This window comes from Biomphalaria glabrata, chromosome 7 (assembly GCF_947242115.1).
Source record: "Biomphalaria glabrata chromosome 7, xgBioGlab47.1, whole genome shotgun sequence".
Classification (NCBI taxonomy): Eukaryota; Metazoa; Mollusca; class Gastropoda; family Planorbidae; genus Biomphalaria; species Biomphalaria glabrata.
The window spans coordinates 27942184-27964046 of record NC_074717.1 but is presented as its reverse complement, the minus strand read 5'-3'; the positions used below and the strand labels follow the sequence as shown (position 1 = coordinate 27964046).

Sequence of the window (21863 nt, the reverse complement as noted above, 5' to 3'; positions counted from 1 at the left end):
TAAATGTTTCCACGGTGATATAATATTTTATGGTGACAGTATGCAATATTTAGGAAACGCCCCCCCTCGTTTCCCTCCTCCCCCCCCCCAGTCTTTCCCTATTTGGCGGCTGTCTGCTGATTCTATCAGGGTCCCCGTCGGGCATAGAAGGGTTATCTGAAGGCTTGTCTCTCAAGAAGGTTGATGACAGGGCCGTCGAATCAAGTGTGTGTGTGTGCCGTGTAGGTTTGTGGTAACGTTCAAAGTAGAACTTTAAACAATAAGCCCAGAAAACCAAGACACAATTAGATATCACCGCACCACGTGACCTTGGCGGTTCTTCCTGTGGAGATATTAATGTATGAAGTGGTAAAAACATTGAAATATATCCGGGACGTCCTGGCACTTCGTCACCTAACGCGGACATGGGACCCTTGAATCCGGTACCTTCAGTGAAGAGGCCTAAACCGACGAGTCGAATCACATTGAGTTATTAAGCGGTTTTAAACTTGAACTCACGATTCGAATGCCAGGCACGGTAAGCTTGTTTGAACTCGGAGACTTAACTCAAACTTGAAGATAACTTAATCAGTTACTTCATTAAATTCACTCCAAAGGTGCTGTTGTATTGAAACGGAGGCAGGAAAATAAAGGAGGAGGGGTGAGAATGTGTTCGATATAAAGGCAATATAGACATTAGTTTGACACGTTTCTTAATGACTTGTGCTAGTAGCTAGTCCTCCCCCCCCCCTTTTTTTTCCCAATCCACACCCTCTCCTGCTTGCATCGAATGTGTAATCCTCTAGTCCCAGACTTTGACCACCTGTTTGGTGCAAGTTTGCGACCTATTGGACGCTCTGCGCCTCCCAGCATCACCCACTCTCTCTCTATCTCCTCTCTTTCTTTAATCTGTTGCCTAGAGTTTAGCCACGCTACGAGGCCAGGTACCAAGCGTCACGCTGATCCACCGGTGTCTCTCGCCCAGGGGATGTAACTCCCAATGTCACCAGCAGAAGTTATCTCTCCAAGTCTCTCCCCCTCCTCTGTCATGTCGTCTTCTTCCTTCTACCCCCCCCTCTCTCTCTCTTCGCCTTCGCTGTGAGGCATATTGGACCGTTTCTTGATTGATCTTCGGGCTTTCCTGCTTCTAACGACCCGCCCCCCGCCCCTACTCTACGATTCCAAACTTGCCCTCTAGCTGTTGTTTTAGCCACACTCTAATGGTCTCATCCTTCTTCCTCTCTCTCTCTCTCCCTAACCCTCCGTCAAATTTACGACCCCCCCCCACCTCTCTCTCACTCCGTATTCCTTGATCGCCCGCCCCCTCCCACCGCTGCTCCAACCCAAACCCTTACCTGTATTTGACCGTACCTGGCAGCCAAGACTCTGTCCAACAGAGAGCCAGCTCTAGTTGACCGAACCACGTCTGTGTTACAGTCCAGTGTGAAACGATGCCAAGACCTGGCCACTTGTAGCCGCTGCCCCACTCACATTTGACTTTTAAAGAGACAACGAACTTTTTTTTTCGTCGTTATTTCAAACTAAAGAAAGAAAAAAAAAGTGTTAGAGAAAGCTCCAGTGAACTCCTTCATGCGTGACGACTAGTCGGACGGGCGATGGCTCCTTTGTTTTGCCGTTTTCACTGACGGATTCTTTCAGTGAGTGTGTCACGTCTGGACGAAGAGAGGGGAAAAATATATATCCGCAGTGCTCGTTTCCTGTGTGACAATGTAGAATTTAAAATCCACTTCCCGAAAGACATCAAATTATTGGCTTCTGCATCTGGGCCACCTCTAGTGAACATATAATTTCAACTCGATACTAGACGTTCACTGTGGTCGGTTATTACCGTCTTCGAGTCTTGGAGCAGCCACAAGCCGAAAGAAGTTGAACACAAAAAAAACTACTCTTTATCTATTGTGATACGCAATTTGGTGTTAAGAGAGAGAGAGAGCGTGTGTATTGTCCGCAAGTTATTGATTACAGGAAGCTATGGATCTTCAATTGAGACGTGTGTTCTGATCCCAGATGACGTCAGAGAAAGGAAAGGACTTCTGCCTCTGACTGGAGGGGGTGTAGAGTCGGACTCCCCCATTCATTGCTTGTTGTGTGTTGTGGAAGAGGCGGTGACTTTTCGTTACCTGTTTCTTAAGTGTTTTGTTTTTTTCCACATCAAATTGAAGTCAACAAAGTTGGAATTGAGATTTCTATACCAATGGATACTTTAACCATGGAGGTAAACACAATAGAATGACTTAGATCTACGTACTATTTAGACACAATATCCCTAGAGTTAGTTTTTGTGCTTTATTGTGATCTAGTCTAATATAGGATTCAGTTTTCTTTCCTTTAGATTCCTCTCCGTCTTGAATTGGATGTGTGTGTTTTTTTACCTGGAATTATTGTTTCTGTAGATCTTATGTATAAATCTAACATTTAAATGTACTTCTATTGTACCGGTATTTTAAAGATAATTTACATGCATAGTGTGTGTGTCTGTGTGTGTGTCACATTATCTTATAAATTACAGACGTAACTTCAAAAGAGAAAATAATAATGCTATACGCGTATCTTAATCAGAGAAATAAACTCTGGCTGATTCAGGCAACCCATAATGGCATTAGGGAAGAGGGAACACTTTTACGAATTTGTCCTAGCAGATGGAATAGGAAATGTGAAATATAGGTCTATCGTCTTATTCAAGTGTGATTATTGTAGACATTGGCAACTTTATCAATAGTTCCAGTAGGCTACTACTCATTGAGACCTGTTAGTTATTTGTTGATACTTTGGTTTACTACTCATTGAGACCTGTTAGTTATTTGTTGATACTTTGGTTTACTACTCATTGAGACCTGTTAGTTATTTGTTGATACTTTGGTTTACTACTCATTGAGACCTGTTAGTTAGTTGTTGATACTTTGGTTTACTACTCATTGAGACCTGTTAGTTATTTGTTGATACTTTGGTTTACTACTCATTGAGACCTGTTAGTTAGTTGTTGATACTTTGGTACGAACTATGTTACAACAAAACACTCCTAAAATATCTAGATTTGATCGAATCTCTCACATACACGTATACTCTTTGTAAAGATCACGGTGAGAAATTATCAATAGACTTTAACGTTAGCTTTTAGCAATCTTATTGTCGTATATTCCTCTACCTCTTCTGTTCATACTTCCTTCCCTATGTAATGGCTGAATCATTGAAAGACGTAATGACCCATTGTCATTTACTGGGGTGTGGGCTATACAGGTAAGAGGGCCAGGGAAGTTGGGCCTTACATACCAATCAATGTAGAGTTGTACACATGCCCACCAAAACGACATTGGCGTGTATTGACCCCAATGTCTCTAATAGCAATCTTAGCAGTCAATACATGTAGCATCCCTTTCTAGATTTCTGCCGATCTTGACTTAATTACCTGTCCAGTTTCAGGTGAAACATTTGTACAAAAGTTGTTGTTTTTCCACTACGTTAGTTCAATACTAGTACCCCTCGTTCGTCATTGCTCCCCCCCCCTCTCCACTCACTCACTCTTTTGTACACGTGTGTCTTAACTGTGTATACACATTTCTTTACCATCCTATTCACTGGTCTCATTGTGTATACACATTTCTTTACCATCCTATTCACTGGTCTCAGTTTGTCAATATCTCAAACAAAATAAAGGGTACAACTTTCTAATAGGTAATCAACCTCTACTGATGTCACCCCGACCCCCCTCCCAACAGTAGAGACCAGGGACAAGATTTAAGATTTCTTTTATGTCGTATGTTTTGCTCGTCACTTGGGTGTGTGTGTGGGGGAGGGGGGGAAATGCGCAAGACGATCCATTCTCCACATTTTCAAATAAATATCGACTTGAATATTAGCGTACCAGTATACCATTTTAAAAACACGATTTCAACCTTAATTTTACTTGACGTTTTCAAGAGTATATTACGAGAACACACTGCAATACAAGACGAAATGGACAAAAAAAATCCCCCATGTTTATTTGTTGCTCTTGCAGAGCGAAAAGAACGGGGGTGTGGAGGCGGTGTACAAAAGAGAAGGTAAAGAAAGAAAAACAATGGACAGGCTTTTGTCACCCAACCGCTCCCGTCTTTTTGTCACTAGCTCCGACACCGCCAGAGGTTTCAGACATTAGCCGGAGGCTATTTGAAACTCTTTGATGTCTAGACTCAAGACGCACACTTAAGATTCCGTCACGGCGCCTGAAAATGTATCAATCTAAGGTCGGCTGGTACCAAATGCATTAGTGGGAGTGACTTATTACCTTGTACACGAGGCTTCATCTTGTCAATATTTTTAGTTTTTTTTTTACAATTAAACTTTCAATTCTTTCGGGCTTATAAGGAGTACAGCTGAAACAAAAAGAATTCAAACAGAAATTCGATTGACTTGATACTCTCCTGCAGCCTCACGGGAACCCAGTCCTACTCCCTCCAATCCACTCTCCTGCAGCCTCACGGGAACCCAGTGCTCCTGCGTCCAATGCACTCTGCTGTAGCCTCACGGGAACCCATTCCTCTTGCGTCCAATCCACTCTGCTGCAGCCTCACGGGAACCCAGTCCTCCTGCGTCCAATGCACTCTGCTGCAGCCTCACGGGAACCCAGTCCTCCTGCGTCCAATGCACTCTGCTGCAGCCTCACGGGAACCCAGTCCTCCTGCGTCCAATCCATACTGCTGCAGCCTCACGGGAACCCAGTCCTCCTGCGTCCAATGCACTCTGCTGCAGCCTCACGGGAACCCAGTCCTCCTGCGTCCAATCCACTTTCCTGCAGCCTCACGGGAACCCAGTCCTCCTGCGTCCAATGCACTCTGCTGCAGCCTCACGGGAACCCAGTCCTCCTGCGTCCAATGCACTCTGCTGCAGCCTCACGGGAACCCAGTCCTCCTGCGTCCAATCCACTTTCCTGCAGCCTCACGGGAACCCAGTCCTCCTGCGTCCAATGCACTCTGCTGCAGCCTCACGGGAACCCAGTCCTCCTGCGTCCAATCCACTTTCCTGCAGCCTCACGGGAACCCAGTCCTCCTGCGTCCAATCCACTTTCCTGCAGCCTCACGGGAACCCAGTCCTCCTGCGTCCAATCCACTTTCCTGCAGCCTCACGGGAACCCAGTCCTCCTGCGTCCAATGCACTCTGCTGCAGCCTCACGGGAACCCAGTCCTCCTGCGTCCAATGCACTCTGCTGCAGCCTCACGGGAACCCAGTCCTCCTGCGTCCAATGCACTCTGCTGCAGCCTCACGGGAACCCAGTCCTCCTGCGTCCAATCCACTTTCCTTTTCTAAGACACTATCTTTAGCTTACATCTCAGTTTGAATGCCTTGCAGGCTCCTTTAATCACGCTTCATTGCACACTGAACATTCGAAAGAATTTTTTTTGGTTTCTACTAGCCCCCCCCCCCCCCTGTTCAAACTGTCACTTAATTTCCCTCTTTCTGTATTCGAAACTAAATGATTGTCCCCAGGCCATAGCAGCAGAAGTTTGTGTGTGTGAAAGCAGACTGGTGGCGGCAAACTGGTCATCGGAGCTACAAGTTAAGTGCTTCTATTTCACTCTTTCAGCAGACGAGAATACGAGAATGAATTCGGCTCGGTAAGCGGGCGGGGTAAAAAGAAGTCTAGAGGACGCTCGGTCAAAGATTTGTCACCGAGTCCTTTCCCTCGCCGTCAAGTCTTTCTTAAAAATGAGAGTATTTATGACAACTGGAATTTGATTGATCGATATCTATATTTGAGTGATTTTGCAGAACTTGAAATGCTAAACGCATTACGTGAGCTGTTGTGTCTGGCGAGAGTGTTTTTAGGACAACAACCATCCTTATGTCTTTTGTTGGCTAAAACATTCGTCTATATTGGTTCTGTTCATGTCCACACACCTTCAAGTGCATGAGAAATAATAAATGCATCACCTCGCAGATTTTTGCTCTTCACTCTTGATATTCCTTATCTTTCGAAAAGAAGAGCTGAGCTCATTCAATGCAGTCTGAAACAGTGGGGAAGGTGGGTCAACAACAAGCAAAGTGTTCAACAAAGGAAAATGGTAATCAGGAGAACATTGATACTTTCACATGCCTAAATGCAGTAGTATCTATTTCTTCATTATCCCTCTATTTCTTTGAAACTTTGGAGGTCAGTTTCTTTTGCTCTGTAAGCAGGATCGTAGTTCGCAGCTAATAATGTAGGTTAAGTGGGGGCTGCGGTCCACTCATTGGTGGCCTCGATACGTGTACATCATGGGCAAGTAATGACTTGTATGTCCACTGCTGCTGCTGAGTCAGACATTCTGATACTTTCAGGAGCTAAGTGCGAGAGATAGTGAAACTCGAATGGTAGAGGCTACTTCAGACAAAGACAATGGAAGAGTAGCTTGTGTTTACACTGAAGAGAGAGGAGACATTGAGAAGATTCAGACGGAAGATAATTAGGGAACAAACCAGGAGAGATAGAATACTATATGCATTAGGAACGAAAGAAAGCTTCACACACACAAAATAGGACGAACTTTAATGCGAAGAAAAAATATTCGCCGTGAATGACGAGAGAGAGAGAGAGAGAGAGAGAGAAATGGAGGAACTAAAGACAATTGAAGAGAATGTAAAAGACAGTGAGACTAAATCAGGCCATTTCTTGTCTCTGTCTCGGGTCGATAACATGATGTGGTATCAGGTCTCGTATATTGAGTGGCTATTGTCGGCTTAGATACCGCCAGGCAATGAGACTGCCCCGATTTATCTCTCTCTCTTCTTCGTCTCTTTCTCTTTCACAGTCCGTCTGTCACTCTAGGTAGCTTCTTCCACCCACTTTCATCCCGCCCCGTACTGTTCCTAACGTAGATGTGTGTGTTATCGTCCCGGTGACAAGCGACACCCCCCCCCCTCCCTTTCCTCTGACTCTAATGTCTATATATCTAACCTGGAGGCCGTGTTAAATACACACGCGGATATTACAACTGGTCGGCTACGGAAACAATGAATGACGGGTTCCTGGCATTAAGGAAATAAAGCTGAATAGGGAACACCAATGACATGTAATGACTAGTAGACTCGTTCATTGTTCGGATTAAGCTTTTACTTTCAATGAAGAATAAAAAGATAAAACATCGTTTGCATGTTGTTGTTGTTTTTTAATTTAAATCGATGTATTTATTTCAATGTTTCTGAAAACAAAACAAGTTTTTCATATAATGAGCTTAGTTCTCTATCAATATTTATTGCATGTTGGCGAACAGGTACGATTAATCTCTGGCATCGGTACCACTTTAAGTGTCCAGGGTCAGGACAGGTATTATTAATCCCTGGCATCGGTACAACTTTAAGTGTCCAGGGTCAGCTATGATTAATCCCTGGCATCGGTCTTAGGCTACTAGCTATCATTAAAGCATTAGCACTCGCACCTTATCAATCCCCATGTTGTGGATCTTGAGTTGTAAAAGAAAAAAAAAGAACTACACCTAAACAAGTATGACGTTTCTTAAATAATTTCAATTCGGCCAGAGTCCTAGAAAATATTCATCTTGAACAGACTTTAACGCATGGGCGTAGCCAGGATTTTTTTTCGGGGAGGGTTTGGACCCCCCCCCCCCGCGAAAAAAAAATATGTGTGTGTGTACATAATTAATCTTTATTACATTCTGACCCTTTCGGAAGACGTTTATTGTAGACTCCCCCCCCCTTGCTAACAAGGGGGTCTGGGGGAGTTCGCAGCGCTCTCCCAGCGCGGGGCGAAGCCGCCTAGCACTATTTCTGGTATTGAATGCCAACAAAATTCTGAGGTATCTACACTGCATTATCTTCCTATCAAAAAGTTTTATTTCAAAATTTAATGATTTTCAATTTCGGCAGAAGACTATTCACACTTAATTAATGGAGCCCAAGCCACTGGTAGAAATTTGTAACCTTTCTTGACTACGCTCTAGGAATTACATGCCTGTATTTCGCTTTAGATTTTATATGGAAAAGGAAAGTTTTTTCGTCAAATCATCTGTTGAGTGGCTTTAAACTAAAAAATCTGTTGTTTTTTTTTTTGTTTTGTTTTTAATTCAAAACCCCATTTAGCTACGATCATAGAATTTGGTGACTGTAGTTTCCTTTAAAATAATATTGAAGAGAGAGGTTTTCAACTCTAAACGCTTTGTAGGGGAATTTTAAACTCAAAACCATCTGGAGGGGTTTTAAACTTTAAAGAAAAAGCCATCTGGAGGAGGGGGATTTAAACTCAAAACCCATTTGGCTAATTTTGTGTAATTTGCTTTTTTTTTATATTGAAGAGGTACTTTTTAGCTTCAAACCACAACAGGAAGGGGGAGGGGGGCTTAAACTCAAAACCCCTTTGGCTACGCTCATAGAATTTTGAGTGTGTAATTTGCTTTTTTTATATTGAAGATGGGTTTATCGTAAATTTTGGATGGGGTTTTAAAATCAAAATCTTCCTCAACTGTGCTGTTGGAATTTGGGGATTGTTGTTTTCATTTTTTGTTTGTTTTGTTTTATAGAAGAGGGGGAGTTAACTGCAAAAACCTCTGGTATGGGGTTTAAAATTCAAAACCCCCTGTAGGGGGTTTTAAACTCAAAGCCCCCTGGTAGAGGGATTTGTATCTCAAAACCCCCTGATAGGGGTTTTTTAAATCTCAAAAACCCCTGGTAGGGGGATTTAAACTCAAAACCCCCTGGTAGAGGGTTTTTAACTCAAAACTGCCTCGGCTGTGCTGTGGTAAGTGATGATTTAGTATTAAAATCTCACCTAAAATAAACAAAATGAAAGCAAAAATCAGTCACTTAATTCCGTCCCCCCCCTGCGGGGGGGAGGGGGGATTTCATTTCGGGGGGGGGGGGTTGAACCCCATGAACCCCCCCCCCCCGGCTACGCCCATGCTTTTACGTCTTCTGGTATTTCCACATGTAGGCCCTACGTCATTCAAAAGAGTTTACAAAAATAAATGTTCAGGACAGTGTTGCTCTTCTAATGTTAGGTCTAATGGACTAGAGTATGAGAGTAGGATATTTTTTAGGTTGGTTTCACCAGGAGTGTTTTTAAATCTAACATTCATTAGTTACAAACACAACAATCGCTTTATGAATTGAGTCAAGAAGGTATTGTCTTTTTTTTTTTTATTTTTTTTTTTTTAATTAGTTGATTTCCTTGATGAAGCGTTCATTAGAAGACAACTACATTGAAAGGATTGGATGTGTTTATGTGCCAGGGGATTGGATGTGTTTATGTGCCAGGGGAATCAAAGTTAAGGGGGGAGGGGAGAGACATTTAAACTACTTCTAATGTTGTTTTTTTTTCTCAGTATATACCTAAACTGTTTTTTGTTTTCAAATGTCCGATTACAGAACATCTTGTCTCCTGGTAGACCCTATTATTCTGTTCATTGTGTTACTTTTATATACCTTTGCAGTGTGGTACTTTATAGCAGATGGGGATTCATTAAGTATTTTAATAACTTATATTGAATTCAAAATTAATTTTAAGCAATCAGACGTTTTCATGTTGTTGTTTTGTTTAATAAATGTGATGGTAATGGACCTTGTCATGGTGTTTGGACCAGTGTGAGGACTAAGATGTTTTGTTCATTATCATAATCTAACTCTTAAACAAGACCTGACTAGTCTACAGAACAAGTCTGTTGTAGTAGCCCACTTCATGTATATTGGTCCTGGACAAGTCGATGCCTTCATTATCTGATTCTAATCTTTGTCCTGTCTATTTTTAAATCAGCAAGAGTTGTGTCCCAGTGGTACACTCTCTAGCATCAGAAGTTATCAGCTCTCTATGATAACAGGGCCAGGTCCAATCAGCTTATTTCATAGAAAGTTCAGGAGATAACATTGATGTTCTTAAACAGTGGCACATACACACCTACCCCACATCTACCTTGTATGTACTGCTGCACACAAACACAGTGGCGTAGCTAGTCAGGGCCTAGGCTTTCAGGGCCTAAGTTCCACCCCGACCCAAGTCCACATTTCATAAGCATTCAAACACACATTTGGGGAAGAGGTGTCTAAGCAAAAAAAAAAGGGGTGGGAGAGTTGGTATGGGTATGTAATTAGTTTTAGAGGGACCTTATTCTTTCCTTGTGTAAAAAAAAAATCAGTTACATCCTTGCACACAGACACACATACACTCACATGCCAAAGACAAAGATATAATTATGGGATGGACAGGTCAGAACCAATCTTATCCTCAGGCTTTGACATTTGATTGGTTCATAGCATTCAGACTTTCTAACATAGATAACACATTTTTGTCCTCTGTTATTCTGTGTGGATAAAATTTTTTTCCCATTCTCTGATCACAGTCTTAAGTTGTACCAGTTTATTTGATTAGGTTGAAACTGTGATGAACTGTCTTTGTGATTAGTGGGGTATATTAGATTACCTTTTAGCTAGAAATAGGAGATATACTTAGAAATCTAACCAATACATAAGGCCAGTACAACATATCATGGAAATGGACTTCACTTTTCTCAAGGCATGTGCCAAAGTTAGTTAAGATATATGTGTAAAGCTTCTGTTGTTATCCTGTCAATTGTTTTTTTTTTATATTGATTTATAAAGTTCCATGCTCAGTTATTGCATCCAAGTTTTAATGACATATTTGTTTCTGTTCTGTTACAGGAAGTTGACTTCAGATCATGCCTAGCAGCCATCCCCAGGGCCGCAGGGAGTTGGCCTCTGTGACAGAATTCAAAGGTCTGAGTCGAGGAAGAACCAGATACTGCAAGAAGTGCAAATTTAGCTGCACAGACGCCAGGGAGTTTACACTCCATTTGTCCAGCCACTCAGACAGCCAGAACAAATTAGACAGTCATACAGACACTCATCTAAAGACTCTGAGGTCAAAGCGCAACTCCAGATCAGCCTTCATTGACATTCAGAGCTCCAAAGCTGCTGACATGGAAGTTACCTCTGAACATCTGTCCCCAGGGGCACCCATTGGTCAAGAAAAAGACAAAGCTGAGGCATCTTTAGATAAGATGGAAACTGAGAACAAACAGAATGATGATGACCATGGTGATGAGCCTGATGCCATGTCATATGACATCAAAGCCAAATGTCAACCATTTCATAGTGGTAAGCTAGACTCCTCTGCTCCAGATGACATCAGTGGTGTGGATGATGTGGAAGATGAAGGCAGACTGGTCATTGATGATCATGTTCAATCTGGTACCAAATCTAACCATGCTTTCTCAAGTAGTCAGTTTAGACTAGCTGAAACAGATGCCAGAAAGTACATACATCCTCAAGAAGTTAAAAAAGACTACAAGTGTGATCAGTGTGACTATGGAACATCCAGCAGAAGTAAACTGGCCAGGCACAAAGAACTCCATGAGGCCAGCAAGAGCAGACAACTAGAGATGGTTTCACCTTACCAGCAACTTTCTTTGAAAAGAGAGACTGACGAGGAAAACTTTTTGAATGTGTCAACAGATGCTCTGGAAACATCTAGCTTTATAAATGACATGGAAAATGGTGAAGATGACATGGCAGACACACCAAATGGTTCTGGACTGCCACTGACAATAACACCAGAGAACATTGACCAAGTGCTAGATGACGATAAAAAAAAGAAAAAGAAGACTAGGCAAGAAGTTGATCCAGGCAAATATTTTGAGGCCGTGGATAGTAGTGGAACCAAGTATGCTTGCTCACAATGTGGCAACATTTACAAATGGAGGAAAAGCTTAAACAAGCACTGGAAAGAGAAGCATAGCTTGGATCCATTGGTAGAGGTTGCCAGTCCACCTGGAATGCTGGAGTTGTTAAAATCTGGGAAATACACTCAATTAGGAGCAAGGAGGATATACGATAACATTTTCCTGTCCACCATAAAAACTCAAAAAGATGATGACCATGTGCAGGCCACTGCCTCACCAAGCAGTATTCCCCCTTCACCAAGTCCTCCCAATTTTCTGTCTAATTCTCAATCTCTAGTCAACAACAGAATGTCCTCCAACCTCTCTTCCCTGATGCCTAAAATGATTGGCCCATTTGTTGCACCCACATCCCAGCCAGTTTTCCCTGGCATGAGCCATAGCCTCTCTAATGTCCATAATGGTTATGAATCTACAGATGAATTTGCTCTGGATCTCTCCCGGGACATGAAGGTTGACTCACTTCAAAACTCACCTTACTCCATAAGTCCTTTTGACCAAGACCAACCCCTGGATTTCTCAAAGAAGAAAGAGACCACCAGCTCTGCTAAGCATGATAAGCTGTGGGATGAATTCAGGGATTTAAAGCCGTCCCAGGGTATTAATCAGCTCATAGCTAAAGTTCATCGATGCACCAAGTGTGAATACACAAGCACTTCAGAGGCTGACTTTGCTAATCATACAAGCTCACATCTAAACAAAAGAATAGTCAAGTGCAACCAGTGTAAGATACAGATCAGCTCCATGGATGAGCTTAACAATCACTTTCTAAAGCTACATTTCAAAAAGCTGACAGAACACAAGGAGGCCATTAAGAAAATTCCTCATGGCCTGCAGCAGACTTATCATCTCCTGAAGATGGATTTGCAGGATATAGGAGAGCTCAATAATCAAGACCTCGGAGCATCAGACTCCAAAAGCCTTAAGTGCAAGAAATGTGAATTTGAGGCCAAATGGCCTGCAGAGCTGCAAAAACATGCAGTCTCTCATTCTGAGGAAAGACCTTATGTGTGCATGGTTTGTGGATCAACTTACAAGTGGAAGTGGGACCTTGTTAAACACTTTCAAAAGAGTCACCCGAATCTCCCTAATCCATATAGAAGGAATGACAAAAGAGACTCTCCTGATGGAAGTTCTGAGGAAGAAAATGAAGATGAACCTGAGATAAAGAAAACAAAACTTAATCCTGATTTGCTCAATAAAAATCAGCTAAACCGTGATGATGTTATCTCAGTAGAAGGTATCATGGCAGCCACACAGGCTGGCCAAAGAGTGGTTTCGAGTCACCTAAATATATTGGATGATGAACCAAATAATCTAGACAAAAAGATTAGCTTTTTCGGTCACTTTAAATTCAATTCTGGCCAAGGTACACAGTTGCCACAGACTGCCCAGGATTTGATAGACTCTCAACACAAGGCTCAGAGAGCAATGCAGGAGGCATCCAGAAATCGCCAAGGCTTATCTAGCAACAAGAAAATAATGCCTAGAGATCAAGCTAGTCCAACACCAAGTGGCTCTAAAACAGAAGAATTGCCATATAAATGCACTATGTGCAACTATCATGCTCGCTGGCCCTCAGAAGTTACCCAACACATGAAGAACCACTCCGACTCCAAGCCTTATCTCTGTCCTAGGTGTGAATATAGAAGTAAATGGAAATGGGATGTGGTGAAACACTTGAAAAGATGTGGGGGAGGGGGGATAAATGATGTCATAGACACCACCAAAAATAGAAAGAGGGAAGCAATGCAGAACAGTCAGGGGCCACCCAATGCTATTGTTTGTCAGCAAGGAAAAATTAGAAAAGTCACATCACAGTCTGGTTTAAGCTATATGTTAGATGACAATGGCCAGCAACAACCTACACCTAGTCTAACTTCTGGTCAGTCATCAGGAGATGACCTTAGCAGGTCAAGTTCTAATGCATCAACACTAGACCTAAGCAACAATAATGACTCTACCCATGTAGATAGCAACACTACCAACAACAATTATGCTGCTTATACCAATGGTCAACCTTTTGCTGGACTGAGCATGCTGACCACTGTGTCCAATGTAGGAAATGGTAATGTCTCATCTAGTCCATCCCAGTCCCCACCTGCAACTAAGGTGGTAAGCTCCAGAAACAACGATAACATCTGGAACTGCCCTCACTGCCCGTTTACAACCGCCAGTCAAGCAGAACTGAAGCGTCATTCTGGTCTTCATTCAGATGACAAGCCATTTAAATGTGATGTGTGTCAATATTCTACACGCTGGGCCTGTGATCTTAAAAAGCACAGGAAAAGCTATGACCACTATCCCCCAATCAACAGAGAAGAAAAGTCTGTGGAAAAAACTCTTGGGAGATTTAGGTGCTCCCACTGCTCTCTTTATTTCCAGTCCCTTCAGAACTTACTGGAACACAGAATGGCTGAGCACATTGGGAGAGAGGGAGTTCAAGCTTCACCCGTACCTCAAGAGCCAGCAGAGATTGATGCTGCCAGAATCAAACACCCTAGAAAGCCAATCAAGCAACTCCAGTGTAATAAGTGTGCCTTTGTATGTAAAAATCGGCAAACTATGGAGAAACATAAGGAAGAGCATGAACAGCTAGATAGTAGTGGTTATCAGTGCTTTTACTGCAGCTCCCAATTTAAAGAAAAAGAATCATTGCTGGATCACATGAGCACCCACTCTGCATTTAACCCTAAAGAATGGGAGACATTCTTTATGATCAATGAAGATGAAGACCATCAACACATCAAAGAGGAAGCTAAAACCAATGATCCACAGGACAAAGAAACTTCGAACCAACCTGTTGACATGGAGCATGTGGCTCAGGAATCTAAACCTGAAAACTCACTGAGCAGCACGGAAGCTAGAATTCAGCAGATACTGAATGAAATACCCAAGCAGGCAGCCAAGCAGTTGCAGTTTAGCCAACAAACCAATAAATATCAATGTGAGTGGTGCCCTGCAGAATTTATCAATCTTACTGCAGTCTATAAGCATGCAAGTCAGGCTCACCCCATACAGCTCAAAGAACAAGATGTCAGTCTCAGCTTAGCTGCACAAAAAGCTTCTGCAGCTTCCAAAAAAATATATACAGGTGAATCCCTTGAAATACTTAAGCGACAAATTGCAGAGAAGAGGAATCAACAACTAGTTGAAAAACTGAATGAGATAATTACCAACAAGCCTGAAGTGCAAGAAGTTCTGTCTAAGAAAATGGAAGAAGGATCAAAACGATATAACTGTGACAAATGCAATTTCTCGTCAGCAAACATTTTAACATTTCAACGCCACCATGACTTACATGGCAGCAAATCTGCTTCACAGTGCTGGTTCTGTGATTACAGTGTTGATCGCATGAATCTTCTGTATCAGCATATGAAGATTTCTCATACCCGCAAATGGAAAGCTTTGAGTCAGGACCCCAAGTATGCTGAACAGATTCAGAAAATGAACCATACATTCACCAATCTTCCTATACAAGGTAACAATAATGATAGTCCCCCTGAAGCATCAAGTGCAGATGTCTGTGCCATGGACTTAAGCTCCAAAAACAATAATGAAGTAACACATGATGTTGTGTACATCACTAGACAGCAGTATACTTGGAGTGGCATTCCAGTGAATGTCATTCCTGTGGACAATGCACTGAACTTTGTCTGCCCTCATTGTGCCTTCAATGATGCATCCATTGCCAAGACATGTGCTCATGTCATGCAGAGTCATAGAGCCATGGCCAAGTTTACCTGCAAAAAATGCCAGTTCTCTGACGACAACATCCATGTCATGTCTGACCACTGTAAAATATCTCACCCTGTCAATGAAAGAATTGTGGAGGTGCTCAGTTTCAAGCAGCTCAACTTCAGTGAGCTTCAGATGGTCCAGATGGCTGCCATAAAAGAGAAACAAGAGATGATAGCCACTGCCCAAGAAGAAATGTCCAAAACAATGGCATGTCCGTTCTGTCCTTTTAAGACTTTAGTGACAGAGCAAATGAAGTGTCATCTTACAAGTCACAGTCAACAAGCTCGCTATCGATGTCAATTGTGTGACTTTAGTTCTGATTCAACAACAATAATTAGTGATCATGTTAGAGTTCATGACAAAAATTACAATTTTGACTCTAAAATTAATTCATTACCTGGCAAGGATGAAATATCCAACTCTAAGATTTTGGAAACTAAAAGTGAACCAATGGACACTGATTTATCTGAGACACCATTATCTAACAAAGACAAAGTAAGCTCACCTAAGTCTAAAACTAATGGGAGAATCCGTTATCGATGCTTAGCCTGTCCATTTTACACCTCATGCAAGAGCAATATTTTGAAACACAAGAGGCAGCATCTTCACAACAAGAGATACAAATGCAGTATATGTTCCTATAGCTCTGCCAGAGCAGTACTGTTAAGGAAGCATTTGGCTTCTCATGATACAACTATTGAAGATGATGGCTTACACCATGACATTTTCTATGATCCCAATTCAGAAGAAGATTTGAAGCCAGATGAAGTGGATGAGCAAGATGAAGATCTAGATGAAGATGAGTTTGAGGATGATGAAACTAACTCTGAAGACTTGGATGAAATGGATGCCAAAGCTATTGCAGATCTGGAAGCTAAAGATATTTTGGAGGCTGAAGCTGCTCATAAAAATAATAGCCAGATAGAAGACGACCTGTGTGGTGACTCATCAGACAAACAGTTTAGAAGGCAGAAATGTACAGTTTGTCCCTTCAGCAGTAACTCTAGCTATGAGTTTCGCAAGCATCTGAATTTCCATGGCACACAAGAGAGATACAAGTGTGATTACTGTAGCTATAGTCTTGACAGACTCAACTTATTGAGTCAACATAGAAAGCTACATTCCCTGGAGCCGAACTTCAACCCTAACCCTCCAGCAGCAGATCTCCTTAACACAGATTTTATCTATAAGCAAAATCAGCTGGAAGAACTTGGAGAAGCAGTAGAAGAAGACAAGAATGATGTCCTGCTAAAACAGTATGCATGTCCGTATTGTGCATACAAGACCTGTAAAAAGAAATCATTTGATATCCACTGCAACAGTCATGGGCTCAGACGTCGCTACATCTGTGATTTCTGTGATTGGAGTGCTGATCGTTTGGCACTTTTGTGCCAACATAGGAAAGTTCATGAGGGTGAACCTAACTTTGATGCGGGGCCTGAAGATAAAGTTTTTTTGAATCAAGAGTTTGATGATGGAGCTGCAGGGGAGTTTGAGGCAAAGTTAATGGAAATAAAAAATCAGGACAAAACTAAAAAAGATGGAGAAACAGATGCTCTCATATCGCCTCCATTTAAACTAACTGTAGTAAAGAAAATCTACCCTTGCAAACTATGTCCATACAAAAGCAACTCTGGAAATAGTTTTGCAGTTCATACTTCAATGCATGATTCTGGTGCTGAATATGGGTGCACTAAATGCTCCTATGCTGCCCATAACAAAGGGCTTCTTCGGCAACACATGCATTTGCATTCATTAGATTGTGCTGATATCAAAGATATTGCTGGACCTGAGGCACCTTCAGAAAGCCCACATTTAGTGGAATCAATGGTTGGTGAGAAAGAGCAGAATGGATCAGAGAGTTTTCTAGGCATTGAGTTGACATGCCAGCGCTGTCCCTTCACTGCATTGTCTCCAAGTGTACTCAAAGAGCATGCCAAGTGTCATATGGCACACGACAGCATAACCTGCCCTTATTGTGATTTCAGTACTATGTCAAAACAGCTATTGTATCCACATATCCAGGTCCACTTCCCTGGAACCAAGCTGAGTCAAGAAGCTCTAGAGCTGGCTCTAGAGAGTCGAGGAAAGATTGCTCTTGGTGTAAATTGTATAGTTAACAATAACAACAACAGTGAACCTGCTCTACCTAAGTGTGACAAACCAACAGAAGATGCTGTGAAGACCCAGCGAGTCTACGTCTGCCAGTACTGTGAAAGAGAGTTTGAGGCCAAACAGCTAATGATTCAGCATGAGAAACAGCATGTTGGAAGTCACTAAGCAAGTCAACAACTCTCCATGTTCATTGCCCATGGAGGTACAAGTCACGACTGTAATGTTATTCCAAAACCTCTTTTAATCTTCCAGACAATTTATTTTTCCAAGTGTATTTATCGTCATTGTAAATAAATTGGTTTCTCCTCTCCATGAGCAGGATTTTATTGAACTCTTGAGATGCTTTCTGTACTGAATCATTCCATCCAGTATTTTCAACTCCATCATTCCAAACTTGAATCATTCATTGCAGTTACTTTTTAATTCTGCTGTATTTTAAAAAATGAATTTGTGTATATATATATATATAAAGTGTATTAATGTGACACACATTAATATGTATTACTCAGATATGTTTTAGTAACATTTTTTTTTAAATATATTTTTTCTTATTGTGGTACAAGATGTTTTATGCTGAACAGCTTAACCTTGTTTCTTTTTCTCAATGTGCCTTTGCTGGATCAGTATATTTGTATTCATATTATCTGTGCCTCTTGTTTTTCTGCCTTCTTGTTTTTAAAACCTTAAAAATGTGTTTACATACAGATCTATGTAGGACAATATTCCAGTCATTTTGGACTAATTTCCAAAGCTTAGAATCAACCTGTTTCTGAAGTTCATGCATTCCATCCTTTTGTTCATGTTTAGAAAGAGAAAGGAATGCTTAAGATTTCACTACTGTCAATCTTTCCAAAATTTTTTTGCAAATGTTTTCTTTTCACATTTCAAACTTTTAATTTAAAAAAGACTACCAAATTTATAACTATCATGCTTTGATGTTAAGGCTATTGATGAACTCTCTTATTCCAATGATAACACAATTTGAAACGTTATTAGTGAGAGAGAAAGGAATAGTGTGAGGTTGTTAGCAAAGAAAATGCTTGTTAATGTACCAGTACCAAGAATATGCCTTACTTAATATTTCTGTTATTGTTTAAAAAACACAAGACATTTTGTTGACTTACAATGCATTTCTTTGCTTCTTTAAGCACTCATTGCAATAGTTGACTTAATGACCAAATCTACTAGACTCTGATGTTAAAAAAAACATTTTGTTATGCTTTATCTAGTCAGTAGTGCAATAGCTGAGCATCTTAATTATTAATTATTGCTTGCTAATGGATCTCTTTTCATTGTCAGCAATCAGTTGTTTTTTTAAATTACCTTGAGACTTGAATATCAGATTTAATAGCACTATTCTGCTTCCAAAATATCAATAAATGTTGGTCATACAATTCTTTAAACAGTACTCATATTAATTGCTCCAGTCCTTATATTTTTTTATCATCAGTATTTTAACATTTATAATTTAAAAAACTAAAATAAGATGTCACTACACACATTTTCCAACACATAAATAGTAAATTTATGAATGTGCAAAGTTATTTGTTTTCAAAACTGGTTAATTATATTAATTTTTTTTTAACAAGTCATAGGAAATAATTTTTCTGAGAACAATTTTATCTCAACTTATCTCAGTTATGTCAACAATTGGTAGAAGAGGAGGTTTAACTATTTCCAGTTTAACTATTTCCAGTTTAACTATTTCCAGCTTAACTATTTTCAGTTTAACTATTTCCACTGATTTTTTTATTTTTTTTATTATTATATCAGGGTCTCTAACATGACATTTTTTAAAATGTAAATAAGCCGCAAGACATTCAATATTATCATAAAAAACAACTCATTTGTGTATTTGATTACCAAGCAATGTCACTAATTGTCCTAATGAAATGGGGTTGAAATAAAAACTGATCACTTTTATTGGTCTATTATTATGTTTGCTTTTTTCAAATAATTGTTAATAATGTGCTTATTTTTGTGTGTGTGTAGCTATTGTACATGCAAATTGTAAGTGTACCAGCTACATTGATCTAAATCAAGTCTTCCAACAATGTAACATAGCTCTATACACGCATTTTGTTCCATGCTATACATAATGACCTTTTCTTGCCATGTTTGGGCTATCAAAGGGTTGAATATTTTTGTTCCATTGCTGCCTTACTGTTGTGATTTGTTTTATTTTTTAAACTGCTAAACTAATCAATAATAGTATGAGATGTTATCATACTGATAATTTTTGAAAAACTACAGCATTCCTAGGCTCATTTATACTTTGACTTCTACAGAATTTTTTTTTTAACTACTCAAATATATAGCTGAACATTCCAATTTTCAAGTGCCTACTTTCCTATACCGGTATGTTATGTTAAACGAATTCTGCTTTGTTGAATGAAGTAGACTTTTTTTTTAAAGTATTGGTATGCGTCCATATCTTCCATTTAGATCAAGGGAAATTGGGTGTCTTTCTACTTGTACACTGCCATCTATGCCTTAAGAGTGGTCCTAGTTGAGAATAGATTGACTAGGGACTTAGGAAAATATTATTTTTGGGAGACTTTTTTTGATGAAACTTCTGTCCTATTCTATTTCAATAGAATACATTAATTTGATGAGATAGTCGCAACATCAGTGATGGTAGAGAAAATTATAATAATGTAAATATGTTCAATTTTTTTTTTTTTTTTTTTTTGTAATAAAATCATATTCTATTTTAAAATTTATATTTACTGGAACATTAATTGTATGCAATACTTTATTTTGGTTACTTGCAATAGAAAATGATTGGTTCATATCTTTTGCCATTTGCATTTCTTTTGTCTATACAAATGTCTAAGTCATATTTTTTGTGGTGCTGGAATCTTTCTATGACATTAATTTATTAGCTCTCTTGTTATTCTTAAATTGTAATTTAAGCTTCAACAATAAAATGGCTTTCTCACATTTCTATATTAACTGATTTCATGATATACCTTTGACTTTGAGAATTATACATATTTATTCAATTTGGGAATATGCTATCTATTTATGTCTTGAGGGCTTACAAGTGTTTCATTATACCATTTTTTTTTTTTTTTTCTCATATCAATAGTATAGTGATTATTCTTTGATAATGTTTATGTCATTGAATGGAATGATGCATAGGGTCAGTTTCTTCTTCTCCATTGTAAAGAAGTGGTTTCTATGTAGACTAGTTTATTTATTTCTTTAAAACATGATTTAACTACTATTTAATTGATGTATTTCATTACACACACACACAAACTCACTATGTATTTTGGGGATGGTTACAAATGTTTCTTGTCATGTGTGTTACATATCAGATAATATTTAGATTTCATCTTTTTTAGTTTCCTTTCTATTTTTTTTAATATAGTTTTATAATAAATGAATGTTGTATTAATTGTCTTTTGTTGAAATGTGTATATATTAATTTAAAGACATTTTAATAGGAATTCACACACAACAACAAAAAAATTTTTTGTGCTAATTTGAAAAGAAAATTAAAAACAAATTAATTGCTGCATAAATATAAATGTCTAGGCTGGCCAGCTTTAACAATTTTCATTTGCTCATTTGATTATTTATCTGCTATCTCTATTGATAGTGAAAAACTCAATGTGTGAACTTTAGTTGTAAGAGTTTAAGAGGAACAGTATTTCAAGACTTTACACTATCTAGCTTCCATACATCAAACAGATTTGCAAATATTTTAAAAACAAAAGTTCAAATGCGATTGCATGATTGCAATTCCTGGACTCTTTATTCTGACAGTGTGTAATCCTTTTTAGATCTACATTTTGGTCTCGACATGTGCACCTTGTGCTAGGCTTATACTTACAGGTTAGAGAGTTGTATGTCTTAAGTAGGACTAGAAGCCTTAGATTTATTTTCTGTTATATTGAGCCACATATCACTTGATCCATTTCTTCTCTACAAGTTCTTTATAGATAAATCTTAAATTTAATTTGGATTAATTTGTTTACCTTTTAGTGGCAATAACAATAGTGACTTATTCTGATGCTTTTATTTCAAAATAAAACATTTTTTTTTATATAAAAGAATAACACACAATCAAAATATTTCTTTTTAAACTCCCTCCTTCATTTGTTTGGACCTTGAGGTAATTTTGGCTTCACTATCAATTTATAATTTAATAATGATTACAAGATTAAGTCGATGAATTTCAGCCATGGCTAAAGGGACGATACTCCATCTCCAAAACTAAACTATTGTTGAAATGAAAATTCTAAGCTTGAACAAACTGAATAAAAAGGAAGGTGCATTTTGTTTTCACTTTTGTCATTAGATATCTTTATAGTAAATAAAAGTTTAAGTATCATAATGAAA

The 21863-nt window shown here is 39.5% G+C and overlaps 1 protein-coding gene across 6 annotated transcripts in view; it reads left to right on the top strand.

Annotated features, from left to right (window-relative positions):
- Window positions 1–21863, top strand: part of LOC106069881 (zinc finger protein Xfin-like) — a 78565-nt gene extending 56702 nt beyond the window's left edge. For 5 of the 6 annotated variants that reach the window (XM_056036638.1, XM_013229675.2, XM_056036636.1 and 2 more), the window contains one exon: window positions 10621–21863. In XM_056036638.1, the coding sequence (XP_055892613.1) occupies window positions 10638–17678 (7041 nt within the window). In that variant the 5' untranslated portion in view covers window positions 10621–10637 and the 3' untranslated portion in view covers window positions 17679–21863. Of the gene's footprint in view, window positions 1–1518; window positions 2216–10620 lie in introns of those variants that run through there. The other variant, XM_013229666.2, reaches the window with a different exon arrangement.